We start from the raw sequence: 18,273 nt of genomic DNA, 5'->3' as shown, positions 1-18,273 counted from the left end.
GGTGGCGTGGGAGAGGTTAGGGTGTAGGTGGAAAAAGCAGAGAAGGGGAAAGGCTCGTCGCCGACGGGATGCGGAGGGGCGCGCGCGTGTTGGAGGCGCCTTCCTCGCACCGCAGAAGATAGAGAGGACACATGCGTGGGCGAGGGGGAGAAATGGCTAGGGTTTTCGTGGGGGTCGGCCGTTTTCGAGCCTTTTATACGGCCGAATTCGGTGCCACCGTTGGATTTGATCCGACGGCCACGGTTCAGCGGCGCAAGCGTGACAGGCCGAGCGGGCCATGGGCTGCGCGGGCCGTGCGCGCCTGGCAGTCCGCGTGGGGGCGGAGCTCGCACGGGCAGGCAGGCCGTGGGCCGGTTTTCGGCGTGTGCACAGTTTCCGTTTAAAGTTTTTTACATAAGCTTTTTTTGACTAATTTTAGGTCAATTTTTTGGCCTATTTTGTGTCTAGTTTTTCCTAACAAATTGAACCAACGAGATATTTGTTTTAGGAAATAAAAGGTAACAAAAATGCTTCTGAACAGTTCAAAGTTAATAGTTTAAATTCAAAGTTTCCGATGCAAATAGTTAAAAGATGCATTTTAAATTTGAAAAATGCAAAACTGATGGTTAAAATTTAAAAAGTTTGATTAAAATTGATTGTTGAAATAATTATGATCCTGTCATTTTATGACCAACGTTATTAATGGCATGATCATGTTTTTTTGTAATAATATGTGCAAAAGTGACAATTAAATTTTTAGAAGAGATGGTTAAAGTGATTATTGTGACAATTATGGTTCTATTATTTTTTGACCAATGGTATTAATGACATGATCATGATTTGTTGCAATAAGAAGTGCATTTTTATCTCTATTTCTGCCCAATGGTGATATAGTTAATTGCACAAATAGTTGTATGTTCTACTTTTAACCAACGTTGGATTATTACATGTAATTGTTGTTATGATCTCATTTTATTGTGGTTTGAAGGAGGGTACTACTTGATGAGCTGCATCAAGGATGTTTCAACCCCTCAAAAGTGACAGCTACAGTGAATGGAGAATGAAGGTCGATTTGGACTTTTGTTTTGTGTTGAGGTGGAATGGGTTGTGGACACTCCACAGCCGGTCATACCAAAAGATTCAGTCAGAGATGACAAGGATGATGATACTGCAAGGCAGAAAAAGAAAAGAGATCATGCTCCAGTAGAAATGGAATATACCCTAAAGAACCAAAAGTAGCTAACTGCCAATAAAAAGTGCATGTCATTTATAAAGAATACAATTGAGAACGCCATTGTAGACTCAACTGCACAATGTGCTTCCGTAGGGGAGTATCTTGAAAGAATAAAGAGCTAGTTCACTGGTTCTTCAAAGATATATGCTACCCAGTTGCTGAAGCAACTGGTGATAGAAAAGTACACATGGACAGGAAGGACATGGCAAGTATGCCATATGGTGTAATAATGCTTATGTGGATGTTGTTTTACTTCACAATGAGCTTTATTTATTATTTCTGCATGAAAAAATGTTGTCTGTGTGTAATGTGAATAAGCAAATATCCGCGTGGGACAAAGAACAAAATAAAAGAAAGAGAACTGATGAATCATCGAAATTATAACATTATCGCTTAGGTCATATTTCCAGGGGGGGAATAGAAAGACTCGTTAAAATGAAATTCTTCCTTCATTAGAATTCTCAGACATAGAACAATGCATCGTTTGGCATTAAAGGATTTTTTTAAAGCAAATTAAAAAGGGTGCAACTCGAAGCACAGCAACACTAGAAGTAATTTACACCGATATATGTGGACCCTGTGAAAAGTGTGGATGACTCTTTCAATACTTGGTACTAATAGAGTTTTGCTTCTCAGTTTGACTCTTTGGAGGAACCAAACTTTGGAATCTTGATGCGGCCTCCGGCTCCTGGGCTCGCTGAAGCTGGTGCTCCGTCTGAGGTGGAAGACGATGATAACCCTAAGAACTATCAGCCATGTCCTACCAAGCTTAGGCAGGAAACTGAAGGTAGCGGATCTGCCAAGCGCGTTCATGGTCCTTGCTCTCAGAGCACTCTACGCACAGCCACCAAGGCCCTGTAGAAGGAAAAGCTACGCCTCCAAGAGATAAACGCTACCAAGAAGGACGGAATCGACCAGTTTTTCCTCAATTTTTTTTTCGAGTTTGAATTTTTCCTCAAATTAGGTATGATTTATTTTTCGACTAACCTCCAGTGATCGACTTTAAGAATTTCCGTCTTAACCTGTTTACTCACTTGTTCTTTTGGATATGTAGCTCCGAGCAGAGTGCAAATAAGTCCCAACACTTCTGCTCCTAAGCGCAAAAAAACATCCTCCAAGACAAAACCTTCTCTAGCTACAATGCCTGACACACCTGACGCAAGAGCACCATTTAAATCAGCTCCGGCCGACATCCCTTTGAAGGAAAGGGATGTTAGAGCATCCCCGCTCGTTGGCGCTCCCCACGCCCAAATCCGGCGAAATTTTCGTCCGGATTGGAGGAAGATTTGGCGTGGGGAGTAGTAGTTTCCCAGCCGCGTGCCCAGGCGAAGTCGACGATGCGAATTTAAAAAACGGAAACTTGACAAACTACGGCTAAAAATGGGTGAATATAGACTAAATTTAATGATATTTATTACATTACGGGAGGAGTTCATACATAGAGGCCGAATTCGACTATATTTCGAATTCGGCTAGGGGAATTCAAACGCTAATTTTAAAACACGGCGCTCTACATGCCGAAATGGCGGTAGAACACCGTGTAGTCGCCGCCGTCGTCGTCGGAGCCGTCGTCGTTGGCCTTCGGCTGCGCGGCCTGGCTGCTGCTGCCCTGGCCGGCATCTCCCCACCCCGGGGATGGCTTGTACCAGTCGTCGTCGGAGGACTCGAGGTCGACGACGGGGACAGCGACGCCGGATGGAGGTGTCGCAGGACGGCGGTACCGCGCGACATCGTCGTTGGCGGTTGGAGCGGCGCGGGCGGCGAGTTGGCGTGCGGCGGCCAGGTCCAGCAGCCGCCGCTGCTGCTCCGCCTCCTGGCGCTCCCAGTCGCGCCTGGCCCAGTCCAGTGCGGCGTCGTCCGCGCGCTTCTCCTCCTCCATGTCGTGCAGCGACCTGGCGATCGCCTCCGCCATCGCGGCGTCCTCCGCGCGCTTCGCCTCCTCCTCGGCGAGCTGGCTTGCGGCGGCCTCTTTCTTCGTCTTCTTCCGGCCGCTCTGCGGCGCGGAAGGCTGTTCTCGGATGACGAGGGCGCCGCTGCTGCGCCCTCTGGTCGCCGGCGGAGACGCCGGCTCCTTCTTGACGCGCACCGGCGTCGAAGGCGACGTCGCCTCCTCCCTCTTCACCGGCGCCAAGGATGACCTTGACGCCGATCCGGAAGACGACGAGCTGGCAGCCATGCGCCGTGGCTGCCAGACGCTTCCCCGACGGCGGCTCGCCGATGCCCTCGATGCCGATAGAGGGGGCATCGTGAGCACCGGGAAGTTGCCGCCCTCGATGTGCGCGATGACGTTCGCCAACGTCCTTTCCGGCGCGCTCCACCACCGTCGGCGGCCCGCGGCGTTGTTGCGCGCAGGCGGAGGCGGCGGGCCGTCATAGGCCGCCAGCTCCCGCTCCCACCGCTGGAGGAAGTAGGAGTTCCACCGTGTGTAGTTTTCGGGGTGGTGGCGCGGGTCGGCGCGCTCCTCGTCGGTCATCGTCATCCTCGCCTCCTCGATGGCGACGTCGAGGGCATGGCCCCGCGGCGGCGGCGGGATTGGAACGCCGCCAGCACTTAGCCGCCAGCCGCCTCCAGGAGGCCTCGTGTCCGGCGGGCAGGGGTACCCCGCCTGGTGGAGGAGGTGCCCCTCCCACGCGTGGAGCGACCGGCGGGGGAAGCCGTTGTTGGCTGCGCCGTCGTCGTCGTAGAACGCCATCTTGAGAGTAGAGGGAGAGTGGAGGGAGAGTGGAGCACGGGGTACGCTTCGCGGCGAGTGGACCGGCGTATATAGGCGTGGCTGGCGCGGGGATTAAATGCCGCGTGGATTGCGACGCGTCCGCGGCGAGCTGACCGGCGGCAGCCTTTAGTGCGCGCGGAAGACGATGCGTGCGCGGAAGACGACGACATTAACTCGCCGCGTGGCCGGCGAATGCAGACCGGCGGCAGGCCTTTACAGCGCGCGGAAGACGATGCGATGAAGACGACGATCGGTTTCTCTCGCCGACAAGTTGGGGCCACCAGACGCGCGGGAAGTTTCCTCGCCGTTTCGCGCGCTTTCGTTTCGTCCGGAGTCCCCGAGAGCTCCCCGGGGGGCCGGGGATGTCGTGGGATCGCCGGATGAATTTAGGCCCAAATCCGGACGAAAACGAGGAACCGGGGGCGCGACTGGGCCGAATTACGCCGTCCGGATGGAAAAACGCTCGCCGGGGGCCTGTTCGGGGGGACGAGTGGAGATGCTCTTATCAACCTTGAGGATGAATCCGACAAAGTTGCAGGAAATGACGTAGGTGTAGACATTAGCATGGATCCGGCTCGTGAAGAACGTCCTGAACCTTCGGCTGAAGCTACGGCTGATGATGTCTCGCAAAAAATTATCAGCACGAAGATCTTGCCATCAACGCATCCTCACATGTTTCTGACTCTTCGTTGTGCCCCATTACAACATCGCTATGACAAGATAACTGATATGATGAATGAGGTATGGGGTAAGGTGGAGAATGAAAAATGGTTGCTTGATGATTGATGCGTTCTCGACATTCATGACCAATCAAAAAACGTTTGACATGTAGCCCTTGAGGGTTGGCTTCAGCTAGATTGATAGCGGAAGCAAGACTCTAAATCCTCCGAAGAGCCTCCTACTAGAGGTTAAACGTGCTTGCCATCGGCATCAGGAGAATCCATCTCTTTGTTCGAGGATCATGGCAGCAGGCCTTGCCACCATGTGGGGATCTCGAATTTGCAGCTTTGATCTTCCCTACGAGCGCCTAGAGACGTCGACCGTACCATGACATACTCCTCCTCCGAACCGGTCACATGCAACAAGGAAGAAGAAGCCCACCTACGCCACCTCTCCAACTCACACCATCATCACAGATAGGAGTCTTACTGTGGGAGTCCACGATCGAGATACTCCCCACCGCCTTCAGCTCCGACCACCAGAGCACCCACGTGTCGAGAAGAAGAGCTTCCAGGTAGCATCATATCTGACCCAATAGATCCACCACCCTCCCGGCTACGGGCATGATGCCAACTCGTCGAGAAACAAACCTGACTACTACTGACCAGCCGACCCATCCCCACTCCAAACCACACGGCCTTCAGAGAAGAGACGGGTGAGAACCGGTAGGCAAAATTTGTCCCTCGAAGGTTGAGACATGAGGGGAGAGAGAGGTGGGCAAAAATCCAGCTAACCATTGTCAAGGGCATTGTCCTTTCACGTTTCATCCAAAGTTCCAAACAACTCTTCATACTGGAAAATGATGCCCAAAAGGGAAATGATAATCAGTATCTTCTTGGAAGATTAAGGTCCTGGAAGTTTGAACATAGTCTTGAAATGGTAGCACAACTAAAAAAATCGTTGTCATAGGCTTCATTATGCACTCCATGTGGCCACATAATTTGTTAACGATCCATGCCCAAAGATGTTCATCACAATCAATTGATGGGAGGCTTCATTATTATTTTTTACCCTGGCTATGGCGGGCTTACGCCAGCTTGAACAACTTAATAACATCAAACGTACAAGGGAGCATTACAACTTTTTAGAGGGAATGAGAGGAGCAAGGAGGGAGGGGACCCCAAGGTGGGTCAAAGCCATTACACCAATTATTTAGAGAAATGGAGGAAGAGGGGTAGTACACCGATAAGCCCAAAGTCTAATATCCTCAATGCATCTGTGGGAGACTAAGCCAATATCCTCAACAACGCCGTTGAAGGTCCGGGCGTTCCTTCTCTTCCAGATGCTCCAGGCAATGGCGTACTGATGGTTGTTTCCTCATAGTTTCGGCATCACGATGTCCACAGGTCGGTGAGGTTGGAGGGGGCCTGGGCGTCGAAATCCGGGTAGAAGAAGCTCCAGACTTCGCGTTCTTGGGGACACAGCAGAAGAAGGTGATCCATATCTTCATCTTGAGAGCAGGAGCGAAAGGCAGCAGTGGGGCTGATGTGATGTCTGAGCCGCCGCTCGTTGGTGGCTCCTGGCCAGCCAACAGAAAATATTGCACTTAAGAGGGACAACGTGCTTCCAAACCTTGCCACATAATTTGTTAACGATCCAGACCCAAAGATGTTTGTCACAATCAAGTGATGGGAAAGTACCGAGCACCTCTGATGTGTTCTGGAGGCTTTTGGATATGTAGAAAAGGTTACCGTCTACAATGGTAGGAATGCAGATTGGATATCGAAGCTAGACGCTTGGGATTCACACAAAGACATGTAATGTATATATTTTATAGGACCTCAGTTGAGGATTAATACAAGTTGCTGAGACCATTATTAGTAGTAGTAACTAAATGTGTCCAACATCTAAAAAAAAACTAAATGTGTCCAAGACCACATGTAGTAAAGTTTAGCAACACCCGCAAGTCGTGCAACAACCCAATGAGTTGAAAGTATTTTGATTAGTAGAAAATTAATTTTAACACTATGTACATGCAATTCCCCCCCCCCTATAAACTGAAATAGTTTTGTTGCCAGCACTATGCTAATGTTTGAGTTTAATTTCTAAACTACTCCGACGAGATGTTTCCAGGAAGCTCCTCAATCCAGCAGGGCGTGTACGGTAAAGAGATGTCGATTTCCTTGTCATATTCAACCTCGAGAAAAACACCATTTGGTGGGGATAAACTGCCTAAGACTTGAACCCTCGAGCTACTCAAGTGATAGGCCAGTCCAAGCTTTAAGTCCGACGATTGACTCAAGAAAACAATCTCTTTGTTTGGATGAAATCCGAGTATATCAACGTCGCCAGCTCTGAGCACGTATGTGTCGCCAGGGATAGGGACATCGTCACCATTAGAATCCCATTCAAAATTATCTTTACGCAGTGGGCAATTATTCCGACCAAATTTCTCCTCAGATGGTGCCTCACGGTTGTCATGTAAAATATCTTGACCACTCGGATGACGACCTTTCACAGCTTGTAAGCCCCACGGTTCATCAATTTGCCTAAGATTGTTGTAATGACGGGGGAGCACATGCTCAAGGTTGTTATCATGCTTCAACACCCACACCAAATGACGAGATGATTCGTTAAGTATCCAAATCCGAATCTGTAGATCACAGATTGACGCGAAGTATACACCCTTCTCCGATCTTGCTAGATAAAGCTCTCGATATTCGTTCACGCCAATATGCAATGGCGTTTCAATTACTCTGTATTTGCTACTAGACGAGCATATTCTGCAAACTCAAATCATCGGTTATTAATATTTAGTACTAGATCGGTGCGAATGCATGTGGGTGAAACCAATCTGAAACAGAGCATACCTCAATACGAAATCTGATGCGTAATGTACATAAAGTGCTCCTCGCCAGTAGACGGTCCCTGTGAAATTTACATACACATCTTGTTGCTCCATCATAGATCGTAAATTGGCGACGGTTCCTGCAGCTTCCCCTTCGCGACTAAAAGTCTTCTCCTCCCAAGTTCCCGTTACTGATGAGAAGACATGCATGACGAACTGAGACGGTGGCCATTCTGATTTATCCGGTAGGGGGTCACGCTCATGCTCCGATCCTCCGATATGGGGAATTTTGAACACTTCATAGTGGGTTGATACAGTAGGATCAAACACGATGTAGTGGTGGAAATAGGCTGCCTCCGTCCACAAGCGCGCATACGGGCATGGGGGCAGGCGCACCTTCCAACCTGTGGCGGGATTAGAGACGTAGCCGTGGTGGTCGTACGTGTCGAAGGACAGAAGGAGCCCGTTGCAGTGATCTCTGACAGCCATGGTGGTCAGGTTTTCGAGCTTGCCACTGGCCGGGAGCCGGGGTCGCGTGAAGAATTCTGGGGAGTACTCGTGGCTGCCGAAGTCGACGATGATGCCGTCCAGCCAAAGCGGGAGCAGGTCGGCGCGCAGGAGATGGCGCGCGTCGACGGCATCGCGCCAGGCCTTGCAGACACAGCGGAAGGCTGCGAGCCAGCGTGGGGCGAGACGGCGGAGGATGTCCGCGAGGACGTCGTCGGGCAGCAACCACGCCAGGTCGTCGTTCGCCCGCTGGTCCGTCTCACCGTCGCTCCTTGTTGTGATTCGCTTCGGCTGGTACTGGCAGTCCATGGCTGGCCTGGTTGGCGGCGGCAGGCGGCGATGACCTACTTTGGTTCTTGGATTTCTCTCCTCCTTGGAGATCTTGCTCTCCCCCGCTCGGACTTCGTAAACGTTTTGTTGTTGAAGATCGCATTGGGAAGGTCTTGCACAAGAGGCGGCTGGAGGCGTGGACATGGAGAGGCAGAGGCGGTTCCGAACTCCTGATGTAAACCTATCAACTACTCCATCCATCAATTTTTTTTTACAAAGAACCGATTTTCTGTTTAAAGATGAGATCCCTTCTTCCCCGTATTACAACCTGCTAGCTTATACAGTATATTGGTTGTAATTATATTTTTAGGGTTTGCCTACATCTGAATCGATTGAGATTTCCTCGGGCCTTAGTCACGTAAGAAAAATGCAACTTTAGTTCAAAGAAAAAAATGTAACTCTCCCAGTTTTGCTTCTGATCATTTGCTCATGTGGTTCTTAGGGCATCTCCAACCCACTGACCCATCTGGTCCGCACGCGTCCGTTTTGGTACCCAACGGGGTAACCATACCCAAAAAGCTGTCAATTATTGTTCGGGTCGACCCAAAGCTGACCCAAATCTGGACGTCATTTGTGTCTGCCTGGACAATTTCGCGTGGCTCCGCAAGTCCGTTTCTATCCGCCAAACCCCACATCTTCTGTCTCCTCTGTCTTCTTTTTCCCATAATATGGCCGGAATAGCCACCGGAGTTTGGCTGGCCTGGCCAACTATCGCCGCCGCCCCACTCATGGAGTACCCGGCGCCGACTCCTCCTTTTTTTCATCCCTACCGGAAGTTGCCGCTGCCAAAACGAGCTCCGGCGGCAAAGCTCGTCGACGGCGACGCGCAGGGCAACGGCCAAGGGCGCGTGCATGGGCGCCGGCCGCTCGCCACGCCGGCGCGAGCACGGTCGCTGGCCCACGGCGAGGAACAAGGTCGAGCCCACGGCGGTGAACGGGGCCGCGCGCCCACGGCGGCGGATGATAACGCGTGAAGCACACGTCCATTGGGAACCCCAAGAGTAAGGTGTGATGCGTACAGCAGCAAGTTTTCCCTCAGTAAGAAACCAAGGTTATCGAACCAGTAGGAGTTGAAGGCCACGTGAAGGTTGTTGGTGAAGAAGTGTAGTGCGGCGCAACACCAGGGATTCCGGCGCCAACGTGAAACCTGCACAACACAATCAAAATACTTTGCCCCAACTTAACAGTGAGGTTGTCAATCTCACCGGCTTGTTGTAAACAAAGGATTAAACGTAAGGTGTGGAGAATGATGTTTGTTTGCAAAGAACAACAGAGAACAGAGATTGCAGTAGGTTGTATTTCAGATGTAAAAGAATGGACCGGGGCCCACAGTTCACTAGTGGTGTCTCTCCAATAAGATAAATAGCATGTTGGATGAACAAATTACAGTTGGGCAATTGACAATAGACAGGGCATAACAATGCACATACATATCATGATGACTACTATGAGTTTTACTTAGGGCATTACGACAAAGAACATAGACCACTATCCAGCATGCATCTATGCCTAAAAAGTCCACCTTCGGGTTAGCATCCGCACCCCTTCTAGTATTAAGTTGCAAACAACAGACAATTGCATTAAGTACTGTGCGTAATATAATTAACACAAATATCCTTAGACAAAGCATTGATGTTTTATCCCTAGTGGCAACAGCACATCCACAACCTTAGAACTTTCTGTCACTGTCCCAGATTCAATGGAGGCATGAAAGTGTAAATCAAGTAACATCGAGAGAAAAAACATCAACATCATAATTTGTTCTAATAATAGAATCAAAAGGCAACTTCATTCTCTTTCTAGGGAAGTGTTGTAGGGATTCGTTACATAGAAAACAAAAATTTTCCTACCGCGAGAACGCAATCCAAGCCAAGATGCAATCTAGAAGACGGGAGCAACGAGGAGATGATCGAGACTCACCCTTGAAGATTTCCAAAGCCTACAAGATGAGGCTCTTGTTGCTGCGGTAGACGATCACTTGCCGCTTGCAAAAGCGCGTAGAAGATCTTGATCACGGTGCCACGATCGGGCAGCACCTCCGTACTCGGTCACACGTTCGGTGTTGATGAAGACGACGTCCTTCTCCCCGTTCCAGCGGGCAGCGGAAGTAGTAGATCCTCCTCGGAATTCCGACAACACGACGGCGTGGTGGCGGTGGTGGTGGAGATCTCCGGCAGGGTTTCGCCTAAGCGTATGCGGGAGAAGTGGTGGAGGAGGAGAGGCTAGGGTTTGGGAGAGGGGGTGGCTAGGGCGCCGGCCATGGGCAGCCCTAGGTGGTGCGGCCAAGAGTGGGCAGCCCCTCCCTCTCCTCCTCATTATATAGGTGGAAATCCCCAAGTGTTGGTATCCAAGTCTTCGAATAAGACCCGAAACCAAAACCTTCCATAGGGACAAAACCTACCCAAGGGGGGAATCCCACTCAAGGTGGGACTCCCACCCCTTCCTTGGGGGGTTGGCCGGCCACCCTTGGGGAGTCCACCTTGGACTCCTCCCCTTTAGGGTTGACTGGCCATGCAAGGTGGAGTCCCTCCGGGACTCCACTTTCCATGGTGATTTCTTCCGGACTTTTCTAGAACCTTCTAGAACCTGCCATAAATGCACCGGATCATTTCCAAACTTAGAATATGACTTCCTATATATGAATCTTATTCTCCGGACCATTCCGGACCTCCTCGTGATGTCCTGGATCCCATCCGAGACTCCGAACAAATTTCGAACTCCATTCCTTATTCCATATCTACTTAAACGACATCAAACCTTAAGTGTGTCACCCTACGGTTCGTGAACTATGTAGACATGGTTGAGACATCTCTCCGACCAATAACCAATAGCGGGATCTGGAGATCCATAATGGCTCCCACATATTCAACGATGACTTAGTGATCAAATGAACCATTCACATACGATACCGATTCCCTTTGTTACGCGATATTTTACTTGTTCGAGGTTTGATCATCGGTATATCTATACCTTGTTCAACCTCGTCTCCTGACAAGTACTCTTTACTCGTACCGTGGTATGTGGTCTCTTATGAACCATTCATATGCTTGCAAGCTATTTAGACGACATTCCACCGAGAGGGCCCAGAGTATATCTATCCGTCATCGGGATGGACAAATCCCACTGTTGATCCATATGCCTCAACTCATACTTTCGGGATACTTAATACCACCTTTATAACCACCCATTTACGCAGTGGCGTTTGATGTAATCAAAGTACCTTTCCGGTATAAGTGATTTACATGATCTCATGGTCAAAAGGACTAGGTAACTATGTATCGAAAGCTTATAGCAAATAACTTAATGACGTGATCTTATGCTACGCTTAATTGGGTGTGTCCATTACATCATTCATATAATGATATAACCTTGTTATTAATAACATCCAATATTCATGATTATGAAACTAATCATCTATTAATCAACAAGCTAGTTAAGAGGCTTACTAGGGACTCATTGTTGTTTACATAACACACATGTATTAATGTTTCGGTTAATACAATTATAGCATGGTATATAAACTTTTATCATAAACATAAAGATATATAATAACCACTTTTATTATTGCCTCTTGGGCATATCTCCAACAGTCTCCCACTTGCACTAGAGTCAATAATCTAGATTACATTGTATTGTACCTAACACCCATGGCATTCTGGTGTTGGTCATACTTTGCCCTAGGGAGAGCTTTAGTCAACGGTTCTGACACACTCAGAAACGTATGTATTTTGCAATTTATTTGTGTCTTCACGCATCACTCATTTTCCAAATGAGTCGGCATTAAATATGTTTTGTCTTCTGGTGGAACCTTAATTCTGCGGTCTGAAATATGTCACTAATATTGTCATACACAATATAGCTTCAAAGTTCTGACTCTATCAGAACTACACCAAGTTCTCAAAGAACCTCTTGACTTAACATCCTCTGTCATTGTCAAAACAATGACATACTCTGCCTTCTTTTGTAGAATCTGTCACAATATTTTGAACTCTTCTAAATCTAGCATAGACAACTTCTAGATCATTGTGCTACCTTTTAAACAACACTTAGTCTAATTTGAGATTGAAATTTTATTTTCATATGTGACAAAACAAATATCGGTGCAACACCTTACAGCGATTTGTTTGTCATTTCTTCATACAAAATTATATATATATATCCTTGGTTCTTCTTAAGTACTCAAGAATATTCTTTACTGTTTTTCAATGATCATCACATGAATCATTATGGTACATGCTCATAACATTTTTAAGAGCACAGAACATCTGATTGTGTACATATTATTTGTGATCTATAATCACTCATGTGTTTTTACTCATTGAATGTAAGATACACTCAAGTCTTGTTAAAACTTCACATGATAAGAACATTTTCTTAATATTTCTATATTGAACTATTTCAATATCCATTCTATGCACTTTGACTTTAAACTTTATAATGTATTTCAATCTATCTTCATAGATCTTGACACTAAATTTGTTTCAGTCCATATCCTTTCATTGAAATTAATTCTCAATGAAACCTTTTTAATCAAGTATATAATTACATCATTTATAACCAGCTATATGTCATATACATAAGTATTATAAATATGTCTCAGCGCTCCCACTTAATTTCTTGCAAATGCAAGCATCTTCATCGTTTCTTATGAAAACCAAAACTCTTTGACTATTTCATCCGGTGAAGATTCCAACTCCGCGATACTCACTTCATCCAATTGAAGTTCGTATACCTATCTAGTATTCCATGGACTAGCAAAACAATTGGTTGTATCTTGTATACACCTTTAATACACACTTCTGTTAAGTAATGTATTTTGCCATCCTACTATCATATCTCATGAAAGAAATATGTAGCGATTACTAGAATAATCCACATAGACTATAAGCATTGCTACGGAAGATCTAATCTGATCGTAGTCAACTTTTTGAACTTTGTCGTAAACAACTTTTCAACAAGTCGAGCTTATTCAAGGATATTCCATCCAAGTTCATCAATTTTATAGATCCATTTACTTTCAAAAAAATATTCATCTATTTTGGATTTCATGGCGTATAGCCATTTTAACGGAGTCAGGGCCCATCATAACTTCTTTGTTTGTAGTTGGTTTATCATTGTTCAAAAACAATCCTTTGTTCACAAATCATTTATTTGATCACAAAGTAAATCATACCTACAAGGTTCAATAAGTACTTTGATCTTCATGACTATAACATTTTGTAGACATGGGAGCCATGATCGTCGTGGCCGCTTCCAGAACTAATTCCGATGCTACGCTACTCTGATCATTATGCTCAGGTTCATAAACCTTATCAAGTTCTATTGTCCTCCCACTCAAATACTTCGCTAAAAACAATTTCTTGGAAATAAGTAAGAAACATCGATAAACACTTTTGTCTTTGTCTCCATAGTGGAAAAAATTCCCAATTAATTCTTTGGGATAACCCACAAAGACATTCATCCGATTTTGGTTCACCTTATGCTATGCATACCAAAATTTAAGAAAGGACTATTAGGGTTCATACCCATGCCATAACTTGTATGGTGTCATTTCAACAGATCACGATGATGCTCTATTCAGTGTAAAAGCGGTAGTCTCTAAAGCATAATCCACAAAAATATAATGGCATCAATATTTTATCTCATCATTGATCCAACAAGGTTTGGATACATCTCTCGGATACTCCATCATCACTATGATACTCCAAGAAACGTGAGTTGTAGAACAACTTCATAACTCTCTTAGATGTTCGCTAAAAATCGTAATTCAAATATTTCAAACTTCTTCCTTATTGAATATATCCACATATATATACTCAATTCATTGTTGGAAGTTTTTAATGAAGTATAAGAATCTCCCGCGCATAACTATGCCCAGTGAACCACATACATCATCATATATGTTTTCACTAAGTTAGTTTCCCGTTCAACTCTTGGTCTATGAACGGTATTTTAGTCATTCTCTTTAGAAAAGATTTGCAAGCGCCAAATGATTCAAAAATCAAATGACTCCAAAAATCCATTTGCATGGAGTTCCTTCATGCGTTCCTTTCTAACATGACCTAAATGGCGGTTCCACAAATAAGTGGAATTCAAATCATTTGCCTTATGGCATTTTAGCGTCAGTGTTATGTATGTGTGTTTCACCATTAAGATTTATAATAACTTATCCATCGTACATGGAGTAATGTCATAATTTGAACAACTCATTGTTTTTATTTGACCAGAGCAAAATAACAATTATTAAGTTCTTTATTATAAATTATAAGGGCTAGGTAGAATGCCAACGACAAGCATAATAACACTTTATTATGTTCCAGATGTGCATTATTACCATATTCCTTATTAGTCACTTAGGCCATCATATTCTTGTATTGTGTTATATTGTATGACATCTCATACCAACCAATCTGGTACAAATACCCAAGAATTTCATTATGTGACCAAACAAGGAATACATCCATAACATGTATATATCATTTATATACACCTGAGCTAGACTTTCTAGTCTTTTCTTTCTTTCTGCCAAAATATCTTTTGTAGTTTCTCTTTTAGCTTTCCTCATTCTCAGAAAATACTTCACCTTCAATAACTTCTAGGTTTGTTGGTCAAATACCAATAACCTTGAGGTTCTTACTTTGAAGTTGATCATCATATGACAAGTGTTTCAGATTTCACTATTAGTAACTTTGTAATATGATGAACAATTTCACTCATAATTTTATCCATCATATCATGACGACTTTTCCGAGACCATGTCTGTACATGCTAGGCTCGTAAAGTTTAACCTCAGTATTCGCATGTGCAAATCTGGCTTGCACCCGTTGTATGCACAGGTAGAATCTATAACACACGATCATCACGTGATGCTTCGAAATGACGAGTCTTAGTAACGGTGCATACTAAGGACGATCACTTCATGGATATGCGAATATTGTTAGTGCCCCAATAGTTGGAGGATTGGGACGCCTTGCGTCTTCAACCTTCGTACATTCCCATAAAACTTATGAGTTTATGTAGTCTCACCAAATTATATTCTATCATCTTGCAATAAGGCCTTAGATATCATATATATCTCATACCTTGATTATTTCTGAAAACTAAATTTTCAGCTCCTTACTTTTCAAACAGATTTGAACTTCAAGTTTCACGGAGACAAGATAACTTTAGGTACTAACTGAAACCATAGCTCTCTGAATCAACAATGTGAGGTTTACTAAAAGTTTGCAATAGGACTTAATCATTTCTTGATTCTTTAACAATACGGTACTAATCCGTAAAGTTTCTTGTCAGATTTTAACAGTATTTCTATCTCAATAACAAGACTAGCGCATGGTAGAAAACGGATGCCAATACTACAAAACTAATTCAAAAAACTACTCAGACTATGTTCATGATAATTAGTTCATGCTTTAATCTAATTACTAATGAACTCCCACTTAATACAACATCCCTCATAGTTGTTAAGTGGTACACGATCCAAATCCACTACACCAAAACCGATCATCACGTGAGATGATGTAGCTTCAATGGTGAACATCAACATGTTGATCATATCATCCATATGACTCGTGTTCAACCTTTCGGTTTCCGTTGTCCCGAGGCCATGTCTGTACATGCTAGGCTCGTCAAGCAAACCCTAGTATTCCGCGTGTGCAACATGGCTTACACCTGTTGTATGTGAACGTTGAGTCTATCACATCCGATCATCACGAGATGCTTCGAAACGACGAACTGTGCAACGGTGCATACGAGGGGAGAACACTTTATTATCTTGATATTAATGTGAGGGATCATCTTATAATGTTACCGTCGCGTTCTAAGCAAAATAAGATGCATAAAGGATTAACATCACATGCAATTCATATGTGATATGATATGGCCCTTTAGTCTTTGCGCCTTCGATCTTCATCTCCAAAGCACGGACATGATCTCCATCATCAACGGGCATGATCTCCATCATCGTCGGCGTAGCGTCAAGGTCCATGGCGCCGTCTTCATGGTTGTTCACCTCATGTAGCAACTATTACAACTACTTTGAAATACTACTCAACATGAAATTTAAAGACAACCATAAGGCTCCTGCCGGTTGCCACAATACAATAATGATCATCTCATACATATTCATCATCACATCATGGCCATATCACATCACCAAACCCTGCAAAAACAAGTTAGACGTCTCTAATTTGGTTTGCATATTTTACGTGGTTTAGGGTTTTCGAGTGAGATCTAATCTACCTACGAACATGAACCACAACGGTGATACTAGTGTTGTCAATAGAAGAGTAAATTGAATCTTCACTATAGTAGGAGAGACAGACACCCGCAAAGCCTCTTATGCAATACAAGTTGCATGTCGAACGAGGAGCAAGTCTCATGAACGCGGTCATGTAAAGTTAGCCCGAGCCGCTTCATCCCACTATGCCACAAAGATGCAAAGTACTCAAACTAAAGACAACATAAGCATCAACGCCCACAAAAACATTGTGTTCTACTCGTGCAACCATCTATGCATAGACACGGCTCTGATACCACTGTAGGGAATCGTTACATAGAAAACAAAAAATTTCCTACCGCGAGAACGCAATCCAAGCCAAGATGCAATCTAGAAGATGGGAGCAACGAGGAGATGATCGAGACTCACCCTTGAAGATTTCCAAAGCCTACAAGATGAGGCTCTTGTTGCTGCAGTAGACGATCACTTGCCGCTTGCAAAAGCGCGTAGAAGATCTTGATCACGGTGCCACGATCGGGCATCACCTCCGTACTCGGTCACACGTTCGGTGTTGATGAAGACGACGTCCTTCTCCCCGTTCCAGCGGGCAGCGGAAGTAGTAGATCCTCCTCGGAATTCCGACAGCACGACGGCGTGGTGGCGGTGGTGGTGGAGATCTCCGGCAGGGTTTCGCCTAAGCGTATGCGGGAGAAGTGGTGGAGGAGGAGAGGCTAGGGTTTGGGAGAGGGGGTGTATAGGGCGCCGGCCATGGGCAGCCCTAGGTGGTACGGCCAAGAGTGGGCAGCCCCCTCCCTCTCCTCCTCATTATATAGGTGGAAATCCCCAAGTGTTGGTATCCAAGTCTTCGAATAAGACCCGAAACCAAAACCTTCCATAGGGACAAAACCTACCCAAGGGGGGAATCCCACTCAAGGTGGGACTCCCACCCCTTCCTTGGGGGGTTGGCCGGCCACCCTTGGGGAGTCCACCTTGGACTCCTCCCCTTTAGGGTTGGCTGGCCATGCAAGGTGGAGTCCCTCTGGGACTCCACTTTCCATGGTGATTTCTTCCGGACTTTTCTAGAACCTTCTAGAACCTGCCATAAATGCACCGGATCATTTCCAAACTTGGAATATGACTTCCTATATATGAATCTTATTCTCCGGACCATTCTGGACCTCCTCGTGATGTCCTGGATCCCATCCGAGACTCCGAACAAAACTTCGAACTCCATTCCTTATTACATATCTACTTAAACGACATCAAACCTTAAGTGTGTCACCCTACGGTTCGTGAACTATGTAGACATGGTTGAGACCTCTCTCCGACCAATAACCAATAGCGGGATCTGGAGATCCATAATGGCTCCCACATATTCAACGATGACTTAGTGATCGAATGAACCATTCACATACGATACCGATTCCCTTTGTCACGCGATATTTTACTTGTCCGAGGTTTGATCATCGGTATCTCTATACCTTGTTCAACCTCGTCTCCTGACAAGTACTCTTTACTCGTACCGTGGTATGTGGTCTCTTATGAACCATTCATATGCTTGCAAGCTATTTAGACGACATTCCACCGAGAGGGCCCAGAGTATATCTATCCGTCATCGGGATGGACAAATCCCACTGTTGATCCATATGCCTCAACTCATACTTTCCGGATACTTAATCCCACCTTTATAACCACCCATTTACGCAGTGGCGTTTGATGTAATCAAAGTACCTTTCTGGTATAAGTGATTTACATGATCTCATGGTCAAAAGGACTAGGTAACT

The 18,273-nt window shown here is 45.7% G+C and overlaps 1 protein-coding gene across 1 annotated transcript; it reads right to left on the bottom strand.

The window, feature by feature from the left end:
- Positions 1–6,616: 6,616 nt before the first annotated feature.
- LOC127348547 (uncharacterized) lies at positions 6,617–8,250 on the bottom strand. The gene is made up of 2 exons (XM_051374536.2): positions 7,457–8,250; positions 6,617–7,369 (listed from the first exon to the last, which is right to left on the bottom strand). The coding sequence occupies exons 1-2, from the start codon at positions 8,248–8,250 to the stop codon at positions 6,697–6,699; spliced, it is 1,467 nt and encodes a 488-aa protein (XP_051230496.1). The 3' UTR covers positions 6,617–6,696.
- Between the last annotated feature and the right edge of the window lie 10,023 nt (positions 8,251–18,273).

The sequence above is a fragment of the Lolium perenne genome, chromosome 4 (assembly GCF_019359855.2).
Source record: "Lolium perenne isolate Kyuss_39 chromosome 4, Kyuss_2.0, whole genome shotgun sequence".
NCBI classification, from domain to species: Eukaryota; Viridiplantae; Streptophyta; class Magnoliopsida; order Poales; family Poaceae; genus Lolium; species Lolium perenne.
Note: the sequence above shows the minus strand (reverse complement) of the source record. Positions and strands in the feature narration are given on the sequence as shown.